This window comes from Phyllobates terribilis, unplaced genomic scaffold (genome assembly GCF_046119375.1).
Source record: "Phyllobates terribilis strain yellow unplaced genomic scaffold, ASM4611937v1 Scaffold_7__3_contigs__length_470593459, whole genome shotgun sequence".
NCBI classification, from domain to species: Eukaryota; Metazoa; Chordata; class Amphibia; order Anura; family Dendrobatidae; genus Phyllobates; species Phyllobates terribilis.
Window position 1 is genome coordinate 374370511 of NW_027362767.1, and position 14275 is coordinate 374384785.

At 43.6% G+C, this 14275-nt stretch overlaps 1 protein-coding gene across 3 annotated transcripts in view; it reads left to right on the forward strand.

Moving 5' to 3' along the window:
* Positions 1–13701, forward strand: part of LPAR4 (lysophosphatidic acid receptor 4) — a 45622-nt gene extending 31921 nt beyond the window's left edge. For all 3 annotated transcript variants that reach the window (XM_073641367.1, XM_073641366.1, XM_073641365.1), the window contains one exon: positions 10245–13701. In XM_073641367.1, coding sequence (XP_073497468.1) covers positions 10381–11457 — 1077 coding nt within the window. In that variant the 5' untranslated portion in view covers positions 10245–10380 and the 3' untranslated portion in view covers positions 11458–13701. The remainder of the gene's footprint in view (positions 1–10244) is intronic.
* Positions 13702–14275: the final 574 nt, after the last annotated feature.

Below are 14275 nucleotides of genomic sequence, written 5' to 3' on the forward strand. Positions count from 1 at the left end.
TGTATGCTCAGTAAATGCACTCAATACTTGGTCGGGGCTCCTTTTGCATCAATTCCTGCATCAATGCGGCGTGGCATGGAGGCGATCAGCCTGTGGCACTGCTGAGGTGTTATGGAAGCCCAGGTTGCTTTGATAACAGCCTTCAGCTCGTCTGCATTGTTGGGTCTGGTGTCTCTCCTCTTCCTCTGACAATACCCCATAGATTCTCTGGGGTTAAGGTCAGGCGAGTTTGCTGGCCAATCAAGCACAGTGATACTTTTGTTTTTAAACAAGGTATTGGTACTTTTGGCAGTGTAGACAGGTGCCAAGACCTGCTGGAGAATGAAATTTCCATCTCCAAAAAGCTTATCGGCAGAGGGAAGCATGAAGTGCTCTAAAATCTCCTGGTAGACGACTGCTCTGACTTTGGTCTTGATAAAACAGAGTGAACCTACACAAGCAGATGACATGGCTCCCCAAACAATCACTGATTGTGGGAACTTCACACTAGACCTCAAGCAGCTTGGATTGTGGCCTCTCCACTCTTCCTCCAGACTCTGGGACCTTGATTTCCAAATGAAAATTGGAACTCTGGGACCTTGTGGAGTGTGTCAGTGACTGCCTTCTGGACATCTGTCAAGTCAGCAGTCTTCCCCATGATTGTGGAGCTTACTGAAACAGACTAAGGAACCTTTTTAAACACTTAGGAAGCCATTGCAGGTGTGTTTTGTTAATTAATTTTACTGAGATAATGGCTTTTGTGTTTTCATTCGCTGTAAGCCATAATCATCAACATTAACAGAAATATACACTTGAAATAGATCACTGTTTGTAATGACTCTATATAATATAGGAGTTTTAATTTCAGTTCTTCAATACAAAAAGTAACTGTGACATACAGAAGTAGTTATGTTGCCTTAAAAGCATTCAGCAACTATTAGACGTAATACAAGCACAAGAGACAGGAAGTGTTGTGCTCCAGAAGCATGCAGCAACTAGAGGGGTTAACACAGTCACAGGAGAAGGGGAGTGTTTTAGCATAGAACCAGGGGGATTGTGGGGAAGTTGTTTACTGTCTGGCCGGAGCCAAAGAGAAAGGTGGTTTATGATCTGTATCTCACAAAAGTCAAGGGAACAGAATTCCGGTCAGGAGGAAAGCTAAACAAAGGTCAGTTAGACTCCCTGAGCTAACAGTGTGGAGTATTATCGGCCAGGAAGATAAGGACTGGAAGGAATCTTGTTAGAATCATCTCCCACATCACACCCCTCCATCTCCATGCAGGATAAAGAATGCTGTGTACTATTGAGTCCTTATGAAGGAAAAGCCTGTGGTTGTGTATGCATTAAAACTGGTGTACTGTGCTACCGGATAATAGACACTGTACTGCTGTGCTGCAAAGAAGCCTGTACTGTTATTACTGGAGACTGTTGCTCAAAGAGACATTTGCATTGCACTGGCCGTGCCTCCTTAAATGTTACTGTTCTACTGTTTTGAAGACTCTTGTCAGATGTGTTTGGTCAGCAACTGAATCTATCGTGTGCCTGAGAGAAGCTGCGGCTTATGGTAGCCCTGAGTAGCAGTTCCCCCAGGATTCCAACGAATTCATGTAACCAGTCTCGCCCCTATCTGAACTTAGGCAGCGTGTGTGTAACATACCTTTATGATTATATTCTAAGTTAGTGAGATGAACCTGTATGTCCCTCCTCCTGGCCCCATTCTGGTATATATATTTTGCCCATTCTGCTAGATGTCGCTTATCTCAGGGCCCCATCCTGGTTTATACAGTATATCCCCATCTTGGTGTATATATATAAAAAAACTATTATACTTACTAGGGGTGTACATAGAAGTCATGGGGCTCCATAGAAGTAGTATAATGCACCCCCCAGTCCTCCATATAGTGTAATGCATCCCATAGTCCGCAATATAATATACTGCACAGTTAATAGTCATTAGTGTTGAGCGAGTATGTTCTGTTCCAAGTATGCTCGGGCCGAGCTCCGAGTAGTTACAGCTACTCGGTGTTATGTTTGAATCGCTCCCGTGTGCATGATTTGCAACCGTTTGACAGCTTTATTACATGTAAGGAATGTGTAAGAAATAGACATTCCTCACAAGTATTAAAACTGTCAAACAGTCGCAAATCATGCACAAGGGAGTGATTCAACCATATCACCGAGCAGCTGTAGCTACTCGGAGCTCGGCCCAAGCATACTCGGCGAAATGGTTAATAGAACGTACTCGCTCAACTCTAATAGTCATCCATAAAGTATAATGCTCCCACATTCTCATCCATAGTAGTATAATGCACCCCCATTGTCACCCGTAGTAGAATAATGCACCCTATATTTAAAAATAAATGCTCACCGTTCCTTCGCTCCTGCACTGTGCGTTTTCACCTTGTGAAGCCAGCAGCAGACTCCGACGTGCGACAGGAGCATGTGACATCACTGCCATGCACACATGGCGTCAGCTGCTGACCTCTGATTGTCCGGCATCATGTATTGTGGTATGTGGACCCGCATGCCGCAATACCCTTCAACTATATGTGCATCCGAAGATGCACATTCAGTTGAAGCTTTTGCTGGCATCGGCGGGCCCTGGCCCTCACCCACTGGGCACCTGGTTTGCCGGGCCCAGTCGTAGTGGCGACCGTGGTCATTTCGCCACTGCTGTAAAGTAATTATGTACGGACCAAACACTGTTCCACTGAAACATGCGGGATTTAGACCCGTCATATGTGACCTCCATTGTTACTTTCTGCAGGCGGATATACTTATTTTATACTTTGGGACCTGATTCCAGTTACAGCTGAGCATAAACATGTTTTATAATTGTTGGACTCCAGACCGGAGCACACTATAATCCCCATCTATGGAACAGATTTGAAGTTGTTTAATGTCTCTAAGATTTGCCAGAACTTGTGCTCCTCTATCCTGAAATGCCTTTTTGGTTTTAAAGAGAAACCTCTACTTAGATCACATAACCACACACAACTCACTTTAGATTCCCCTATTATTATATTGCTATGGTTGACCATCATTTATTTTTATCGTGCATCTGGTCTCCTTAGCTTGACTATGTACACGTGTATTGCCGTTCACCCAGCACACGGTCATCTAGTGAACCATCTAGAAGTATAATCCAAGTTCTGGAAGACACAAAACTGGCTTATTAATGGAAAATGGCACATATATTTGTACGGACTTGCCTTAAAGGGAACCTGTCACAACGGATAACGTTATTAACCTGCAGATATGGGTTAATCTGCAGGTAAATTGCATTAGAAAGGTGCCTGGCCACCATACTAAAAGCGCGGCTCCCAAGAGAAAATTAACTTTATTTCTCCATGGAGCCACCGACTTTCAGTCTTTCAGGTGTGCCTGCGCGGCTACAGTTTGTTCACAGCACTTTGAGTGGTGGCTGTAAGCACACCCCGGGACTTTGACTGACAGCTAGCTCTCCAACACCTCAGTACAGAAATGGCTATCAGTAAAGGCCCCGTCACACTTAGCAACGCTACAGCGATCCTGACAACGATACGACCTGTCAGGGATCGTTGCTCCATCGCTATGTGATTGCTGGTGAGCTGTCAAACAGGCTGGCTCACCAGCGATCAGGGGAGCAGCGACATCGTGGAAAGAATCTTTCCACGATGTCCTGCTCCTGGTTACCAGCCTGCTGAAGCAGGAGCAGGCTGGTAACCATGATAAACAGCAGGTTACTAGGGGCACACGCGCACCTAGTAACCCGCTGTTTATCATGGTTACGAGCCTGCTACAGTGAGCAGGAGGTTACCGCTCACCGTAGCAGAGTGGTAACCATGATAAACAGCGGGTTACTAAGTGCGCGTGTGCCCTTAGTAACCCGCTGTTTATCATGGTTACCAGCCTGATCGCTGGTCACACACAGCGATGTGTGCTGACCAGCGGGAGGGCAAAGACCAAAAAATGGTCCAGGACATTCTGCTGCGATCAGCGACCTCACAGCAGGGGATTGATCGCTGCAAAGTGTCACACATAGCGACATCGCTGGTGAGGTCGCTGTTGCGTCACCAAAACCGTGAATCAGCAGCGATCTCGCTATGTGAGATGGGGGCTTTAAAGTCCCAAGTAGTGTTGAGCCACCCCTGTAGTGTTCGGGTTCGGTTCGTCGAACACCGGGATGTTCGAGGAACTGTTCGTCGAACACCTTAGAACACCGTCGAACACCGTTAAAACCAATGGCAGGCAAACAAAAACACATAGGAACACATAGAAAACACCTTCAAAGGTGTCCAAAAGCTCACAAACTGCTCAGAAGACGCTTTCTTTAAAAAAGCCGGCCGGCAATTCAGCAGCGGCATACACCGGTACCCGACAATTTAGACATGAAGGAATAGAGCATCACACATAGATTAGATAGATAGAAACATGTCAGTCACATATATAATAAGTACAGTGATAGTGTTGGTTACTGTACTTGTCATTTAGTATTAAAATAAAGGATTTATTATTAAAAAAAATTGGCGTGGGGTTCCCCGTAATTTTAGTCTCTAGCGGAGGTTAAGCAGACAGCTGGGGCAGATGTTTGAAGCCTGGGAAGGGGGTAATACCCACGGAGCTTCCCAGGCTACTAATATCAGCCCCCAGCTGAATACCTAGCCTTTACTAGCTATTAAAATGGGGGACCCCCCCAAAAAAAATGACGTGGGGTCCCCCCTAATTTAATAGCTAGCAAAGGCTAGGCAGACAGCTGTGGGCTGATATTAATAGCCCAGGAAGGGAGCCATGAATATTGGCCCCCTCCCAGGCTAGAAACACCAGCCGTCAGCCGCCCCAGAAATGGCGCATCCATAGGATGCGCCAATTCTGGCACTTAGCCTCGCTCTTCCACGCTGCCCTGGTGCGGTGGCAGGGGGTAATGGGGTTGGGGTTGATGTCAGCTTATAATGCCAGCTGACATCAAGCCCAGGTTAGTAATGGAGAGGCGTCTATAAGACGCCCCCATTACTAACCCCATAGTCAAAGTTAAAAAAAAAACACAAACACCCAGAATAAAGTCCTTTAATTGAAATAAAGACACAATTCTTTATTGTTCTAAATTAAACCATACTTACCATCACGCCCATTCCAGCTGAAGCCAACGATCTCCTGCAATAAAAGAAAAATAATAAAGCAACCTCATCCTTACCTTTCCATGGTTCCCAGGACAGCTTCAGCTCTGCTACATCGAGATGACAGGCTGGACCGCAGCAGAACGCTGCCATCCAGCCTGTCATCCCGCAGACACTGAGAAGCGCAGGTATGCTTGCGCTCCTCAGTGTCTGACTGTGACGGCATCCAGATGAGCCGACAATGAACTCGGCTCACCTCATGTACGTCACTGACAGCGTGGGAAAATTCTCCTGCACTCAGCGCTTCAGCGTGAGAATTTTCCCACGCTGTCAGTGACGTGCATGAGGTGAGCCGAGTTCATTGGACATGACCTCGGCTCATCTGGATGCCGTCACAGCCAGACACTGAGTAGCGCAAGCATGCCTGCGCTTCTCAGTGTCTGCGGGATGACAGCCTGGATGGCAGCGTTCTGCTGCGGTCCAGCCTGTCATCTCGATGTAGCAGAGCTGAAGCTGTCGTGGGAGCCATGGAAAGGTAAGGATGATGTTGCTTTATTATTTTACTTTTATTGCAGGAGATCATTGGCTTCAGCTGGAATGGGCGTGGCGGTAAGTATGGTTTAATTTAGAACAATAAAGGATTGTGTGTTTATTTCAATTAAAGGACTTTTTTTCTGGGTGTTTGTGTTTTTTTTACATACTTTACTAGAAATTCATGGTGGTCATGTCTAATATTGGCGTGACCCCATGAATTTCGGGCTTAGGGCCAGCTGATAATGCCAAGCTGGCCTTAACCCCTTTATTACCCAGTGAGCCACCGCACCAGGGCCCTGGATGAGTTGGGTACAGAGCCAGAAGATGGCGCTTCTATGAACGCGCCATTTTCCGGGGCGGCTGCGGACTGCAATTTGCAGCGGGTGGGGCCCAGAAAGCTTGGGCCTCCCTGCGCTGCAGATTCCAGCCCCCAGCTGCCTAGTTGTACCTGGCTGGACACAAAAATAGGGCGAAGCCCCACATCAATTTTTTTTTCATTATTTCATGAATTTCCTGAAATAATTTAAAAAAAATTGACGTGGGGCTTCGCCCTATATTTGTGTCCAGTCAGGTACAGCAGGCAGGAACGGGCTGCCCCCAACCACCAGCTGCCTATTTGTACCTGGTTGGACACAACAATATAGGGAAGCCCTTTTTTTCTTAATTATTCCATGAATTTCATGAAATAATTTAAAAAAAAAATGCGTGGGGCTTCGCCCTATTTTTGTGCCCAGCCAGGTACAACTAGGCAGCTGGGAGCTGGAATCCGCAGCGCAGGGAGGCCCAAGCTTTCTGGGCCCCACCCGCTGCAAATTGCAGTCCGCAGCCGCCCCAGAAAATGGCGCGTTCATAGAAGCGCCATCTTCTGGCGCTGTACCCAACTCATCCAGGGCACTGGTGCGGTGGCTCACTGGGTAATAAAGGGGTTAAGGCCAGCTTGGCATTATCAGCTGGCCCTAAGCCCGAAATTCATGGGGTCACGCCAATATTAGACATGACCACCATGAATTTCTAGTAAAGTATTTAAAAAAACACAATACCCAGAATAAAGTCCTTTAATTGAAATAAACACACAATTCTTTATTGTTCTAAATTAAACCATACTTACCGTCACGCCCATTCCAGCTGAAGCCAATGTCTTCTGCAATAAAAGTAAAATAATAAAGCAACCTCATCCTTACCTTTCCATGGTTCCCACGACAGCTTCAGCTCTGCTACATCGAGATGACAGGCTGGACCGCAGCAGAACGCTGCCATCCAGCCTGTCATCCCGCGGACACTGAGAAGCGCAGGTATGCTTACGCTCCTCAGTGTCTCGCTGTGACGGCATAAAGATGAGACAAGTTCATGTCCAATGAACTCGGCGCACCTCATGCACGTCACTGACAGCGTGGGAGAATTCTCCTGCACTCAGCACTTCAGCGTGAAAATTCTCCCACGCTGTCAGTGACGTACATGAGGTCAGCTGAGTTCATTGGACATGAATGAGCTCACCTCATGCACGTCACTGACAGCGTGGGAAAATTCTCACGCTGAAGCGCTGAGTGCAGGAGAATTTTCCCACACTGTCAGTGACGTGCATGAGGTGAGCTCATTCATGCCCAATGATCTCAGCTCACCTCATGCACGTCACTGACAGCGTGGGAAAATTCTCCTGCACTCAGCGCTACAGCGTGAGAATTCTCCCACGCTGTCAGTGACGTGCATGAGGGGAGCTCATTCATGTCCAATGAACTCAGCTGACCTCATGTACGTCACTGACAGCGTGGGAGAATTCTCACGCTGAAGTGCTGAGTGCAGGAGAATTCTCCCACGCTGTCAGTGACGTGCATGAGGTGCGCCGAGTTCATTGGACATGAACTCGTCTCATCTTTATGCCGTCACAGCCAGACACTGCAGAGCGCAAGCATGCCTGCGCTTCTCAGTGTCTGCGGGATGACAGGCTGGATGGCAGCGTTCTGCTGCGGTCCAGCCTGTTATCTCGATGTAGCAGAGCTGAAGCTGTCATTGGAACCATGGAAAGGTAAGGATGAGGTTGCTTTATTATTTTTCTTTTATTGCAGGAGATCGTTGGCTTCAGCTGGAATGGGCGTGATGGTAAGTATGGTTTAATTTAGAACAATAAAGGAATGTGTCTTTATTTCAATTAAAGGACTTTATTCTGGGTGTTTGTGTTTTTTTTAACTTTGACTATGGGGTTAGTAATGGGGGTGTCTTATAGACGCCTCTCCATTACTAACCTGGGCTTCATGTCAGCTGGCATTATAAGCTGACATCAACCCCAACCCTATTACCCCACTGCCACCGCTACAGGGCAGTGGGAAGAGCGAGGCTAAGTGCCAGAATTGGCGCATCCTATGAATGCGCCATTTCTGGGGCGGCTGACGGCTGGTGTTTCTAGCCTGGGAGGGGGCCAATATTCATGGCACCCTTCCTGGGCTATTAATATCAGCCCCCAGCTGTCTGCCTAGCCTTTGCTAGCTATTAAAATAGGGGGGACCCCACATCATTTTTTGGGGGGGTCCCCCATTTTAATAGCTAGTAAAGGCTAGGTATTCCGCTGGGGGCTGATATTAGTAGCCTGGGAAGCTCCGTGGGTATTACCCCCTTCCCAGGCTTCAAACATCTGCCCCAGCTGTCTGGTTAACCTCCGCTAGAGCCTAAAATTATGGGGATCCCCACGCCAATTTTTTTTTAAATAAATCCTTTATTTTAACACTAAATGACAAGTACAGTAATCAACACTGTCACTGTACTTATTATATATGTGACTGACATGTTTCTATCTACCTAATCTATGTGTGATTCTCTATTCCTTCTATTCTAAATTGTTGGGTACCGATGCTGAATTGCCGGCTGGCTTTTTTAAAGAGACGGTGCATGAAAACACTATTATTTTTTTTTAATAAATCCTTTACTCTAAATGACAAGTACAGTAATCAACACTGTCACTGTACTTCATATATATGTGACTGACATGTTTCTATCTACCTAATCTATGTGTGATTCTCTATTCCTTCTATTCTAAATTGTCGGGTACAGATGCTGAATTGCCGGCCGGCTTTTTTAAAGAGACGGTGCATGAAAACACTATTATTTTTTTTGATAAATCCTTTACACTAAATGACAAGTACAGTAAGCAACACTGTCACTGTGCTTCTTATATGTGTGACTGACATGTTTCTATCTATCTAATCTATGTGTGAAGCTCTATTCTTTCGGTTCTAAATTGTCGGGTACCGGTGTATGCCGCTGATGAATTGCCGGCTTTTCATGTTTCACTGTTGGCACTGTTCCCATCGATTTGGGCAATCACTGTAATGCCACAACCACCATGGCTGTGGCATTACAGTGAGTGGCAGACAATCCCTGCATGATTGGTGCTCTAAATAGCGCCAGACATGCAGGACACGCTTTTGGTGCACGAACAGTTATCGAACATAACCTCGAACAGCCGAATTTTTTGCAAATCGTTCGGGTTCGTCGAACAACTCGAACACCGCCCAAAACAGCTCGAATTTGAGATTGGCGAACAGTTCTAGTCGAACACCGCTCATCTCTAGTCCCAAGGCATGCCACAATGCCGGCATGCCTGTATGACTGAAAGCTAGCGGCTCCATGGAGTTATAAGGTTCATTTACTCCTGGTATCCCCATTTTCAGTATATTAGCGGGGCACCTTTCTAACTCTATTATCCTGCAGATTATCCCTATATCTGCAAGTTAATAGCGTTGTGCATCGTCACCGTTTCTATATAAAGTAATGTACAGTATATTTTTGCCATGCTAAGGAACAAATATGCCTTTGCAAAATAGCAATAAGTTGTCGGCCTTTTTGTTTTTTTTGCTATCCATTTGCATGACAATTGTCTTTTTTTAATAATTTTGGACTTCTCATAATGAGGATAAACTTGATTTCAACAAGGATTGATGACCCACAGTCTTTAGTAATTGCACAGTTATAAACGTATTGACTAATTAATGTTTAACATCTTCCTCTTAGGCATTTACACCATATTCACAGGATATGGTGATATTCAAAAGGTCACGCCTCAAAATCACAACCATTAATGCTCGTGCACACAACCGTATTTTCGTTCCGAGTGCCATCTGTTAAAAAAAAAAAAAACGGATCACACTTGGACCAAAGTTAATGGGGTTGTACAGATGAGCAATTTTTTTTCCGCTGACCAAATGTGTGTTAAAAAAAAAAAAAAAAAAAATTGCAGCATGTACGAATACATTAAAATTCATTAAAGAGAACCTGTCACGTGAAAAAACACTATTAACCTGAAGTCATGGGGTTAATCGGAAGGTTAATGGCATTCTGAACCTGCCCGGCACCTGGACTTAGAACCCCGCTGCAAGAAGGAAATTAATTTTATTTGTTTTGGGGCGTTTTATCATTTTATTAGAAGTTGAGGAAGCTTGCTATAGACATGAGCCCTACAATTTTTATGGCTTTTTTAAAATTTTATTAGAAAGTGGCCAACCCTTTTCAGTTGCAATAACTTGGCTTAACTGTAACTATCAATAGTAATCAATCATATTCTGACCAATATACATTTAAAATATTACAATTTTTATTCTAAAATATTTACAATTTTGTAATTATTTTTCTTTTTTTTTCTTTTAGGCTTCCAACATGTGTTATGGAGAAGAAGATACATTTGAACGCGGCCTTTGTTTTCACCTCGTAGCCATGCTATGCCAAGATTGCTTCTAAAATATTCTATGGGTACAGTTAGAATCCGTAGAGGATTCAGCAGAACATGCTGGAGCTTGGGATGGGAAACTACAGCAATACGACCTGCTCCATCGATGACTCTTTCAAATACAACCTTTACGGAGTGGTTTATAGTGTTGTATTTGTCCTGGGATTGATCACAAACTGTGCTTCTCTCTGCGTCTTCTGCTTTCGAATGAAGATGCACAATGAGACCGCCATTTACATGACCAACCTTGCCGTGTCTGACCTACTGTTTGTATTCACTCTTCCTTTTAAAATATTTTATAATTTCAATCGCCATTGGCCCTTTGGTGACACTTTGTGCAAAATATCAGGCACGGCATTCTTGACAAACATCTATGGTAGCATGCTTTTCCTTACTTGTATCAGTGTAGATCGATTTCTGGCAATCGTTTACCCATTCCGTTCCCGAACCATTAGAACAAGAAGAAATTCTGCCATAGTTTGTGCAGGGGTTTGGATTTTAGTCCTCAGTGGAGGCATTTCCGCATCCCTATTCTCTACCACCAATGTGTCCAACACGACCACGACTTGTTTTGAAGGCTTCTCGAAAAGCATCTGGAAAACCTATTTGTCGAAAATCACTATGTTCATTGAAGTGGTTGGATTTCTTATTCCCTTGCTCCTCAATCTTACTTGCTCCTCTTTGGTTTTAAGGACTCTGAGGAAACCGGCTACCTTGTGTCAGATAGGAACCAACAAAGAAAAAGTCCTGAAGATGATAATCGTCCACGTCGCCATCTTTGTTGTGTGTTTTGTGCCGTACAATTCCATCCTTTTTCTTTACGCCTTGGTACGCTCACAGGCAATAGCCAACTGCTCGATTGAAAGATTTGCACGGACCATGTATCCGATTACCTTGTGTATCGCGACGATGAATTGCTGTTTTGACCCTTTTGTATATTACTTCACCTCCAAATCTTTTCAAAAGTCCTTTAACATCAATCCTTTAATCAAGATGGATAATCTCTTCAAGATCGACTCTGCAACGAAAATTGCTCTGCCAGTAACTCAAGATGAACTAACTGAGCAAATGAACATTAACAACGGAGGGGATTTGATGTTAGAGTCTAATTTTAAGGATTCAAGTTGCATATAATATCACAAAATGGGACAAAATGTCTCTAATGGATGGGACTATAACTTATGAAGGAAGCTTTGAGCTATGTGGTCAGTATTCTAGTTGGACTAAATTTGTACAAAATAGAATTTTTAATTTAAATAGATATATATGGTCTGGTATTCTGTAAAAAGAAAAAAAAATCACAAAGTTTTAATGTTTTTGTGTAAATATCCATTATGAAGTATTGTAGATGGATGTGTTCTATTGTCAGTATTTACACCATGTGAATGTGAAAGAGAGAAAAAAAAATAACTAAAAAAATTATTACACACACACAATATAATGGTGGCTGCTCCTATTTTTCTGCTTTTCCATAAATGTCAAGGCCATGTTCACACATTCAGTATTTGGACAGTATTTTACATCCATGTTTGTAAGCCAAAATCAGGAGTGGAACAATCGGAGGAAAAGTATAGAAACACGTCACCACTTCTGTATTTATCACCCACTCCTGGTTTTGGCTTACAAATACTGACCAAATACTGAACGTGTGAACATGGCCTAATACTAAATCTGAACTTGTCAGTGTATGGGATGGTTTAAGCTCTATATCCAGCCAACTACTGAGGATCTGGTGATGCAGTTACAGGTCACTGTTTATTATTTCAATATCAAATTTATTTTAACCTTTGAAAAAAGATTAATGAAAGTATACATGGAGTTTCTTCTATTGACTGCTTTAGGCCAGTTTCACATGTCAGGCTGGGTATTCCAATCAAAGCACAGACCCACCTTAAATTTTCCCACTCATTTGTGATAATTAAATCTAAGTATATATTTTTTTTATTTATTTTTTTTACTATTATTTTGGAAGAAGCGTTATACTAAACTTTTAAAATAACCTATTTAAGCGCTATTGGTATCACCAATGTCTGTTCCCTGTTGCTAATAAAATACTTATCAGCCTCCGTCTTTTGCTTTTTCCGGCGCTGCTCCGGTCCTTCGCCACCAACTCCTGACTAACCAGAAGTCAGAGTTAACGGTCATAGACTCACATTGAGAAATTATCAGAGTCTCGATCTGGTTCTCATACCCTTACATTAGAGTAGTGACCTCTTGCTGGTCACAAGTGGCAGAAGACAACCAGAGTGGCGCCATGAACAGAAAAAGATGGTGGCTGGTAAGTGTTCTACTGCATGCAGGGAACAGGCCATAGTGATGCCACTCCGGCTGTAAAACAAAATACCCCTCTGGCGGATTTTTTTTTTTATCTGGCCAGTCAATTTGTATTTTTTGTTTTGGGAACAGATAAATGGAATAAGTAATCCATTGCATCGATTATACGAATGAAGGCAGAATGGCCTTATTGATTTATTATTGGGACCCTTTTGGAGTCTGTCTTTAGAACTTAAAAAAAAATTTGCCCCTCTAGCAGAACTTTTTTTTATTTTATTTTAAAACAATGGAACCCATTCAGACTTAATAATAATCAATAGGACCAATCTGCTCCTGTTGCGTAACTGATACAGCTGATCTTTTATGCCGTTTATCTGTTCCTAAATATGAAGGGATATGTGAACAGTCTTAATAGTGTGATGCGCCAACCCTTGTCATTGATCTCCTCTTCAGACTTCATAGAACCTGTCGCACTCAATATGGCCACTAATATTAGGGATTTGACCAAACCCATCCATGCTAGCCCTCTATTGAAAAGCACTAAACATAGGCTAGATTTTGGAGGCAGCTTCCTCTCCATCAGTGACCATGCTAAGGTGGCAGTGCTGCTAAGGCTTATGAAAAAGACCTTATTGTCAAGGTGTTGAACACTCCTCTTGTAATTGCTTTTTGTTGGTAATTAACTGCTGTTGTCTGTATAATGGTTAAAGGGAATCTGTCCTGTCCCCAAACACCAATGCATTACTGAGCTGGCTGTCAGTCAGTGCCGGGGGCGCGGTTACAGCCGCCACTCACTATGTACTGAGTGGTGACTGAAGCTCCGCCTGCAGCACCCCTATGACTGAAAGCCGGAGGCTACCAGGAGAAATAAAGTTCATTTCCTCCCGGCAGCCAAGATGGATAGTGCGGCTGCCGCCAGGCTTTAGAACGCCATCAACCTGAAGATTAACCCTATATCTGCAGGTCAATAACATTTTGGACATGATGGGTTCCCTTTAAAAAAAAAAACAAAGTGGACAACTCTTCTTATGTCATCCGTTTACGAATGCTTACTGTTTAGAAGTTTTATGCTCTTTTTGGCAAATTAAAGTTTTGTACTAACAAGATCAAACCCAACTTGTGAGGAGTCCAAGATGTTCAACAAAACTTACGCTTGTAGCGTCCAAGTGGTTTGTAGAGTAAGTAACAGGAATTTATTCCTCCTTGTCCAGAATTGCTAAGTTTCGACCTAGTACAGGTCTTTACCATGCATGACGTCTACGTAAGCATGATGGCTTGATAAAGGCCTATAGTAGGGAGAAATGTAGCAATTCTGTATTTGGCTGAATAAATATTTGGTGCTTTTTTTTTTTTTTTCTTGATCCCCCTTCGAAGTTTTCTTTCTGTTTTTTTTTTTTGTCAACATCATCAATAAGTTGAATATCTATTAAAGTAAATTTCCCAGTTTGCACCAGCTTTTGACAACGTCAGCACCTCTGCTTTCCTGCATCTCATAAACACAGCTTGGATTCAGTGCCATTTTTCTGTCAGGCTCGATCATTTAGAACTGGAACGACCTCTGTATTCCTTCACAATGGCGTAGCCGAGTGTTTAATTGTCTGCAGATTGGACATTCATTGTGCTATGTCAGCCTGGGAATGAAATGGCCTCCCAGGAATACGAGGGGGTGATTTTCTAT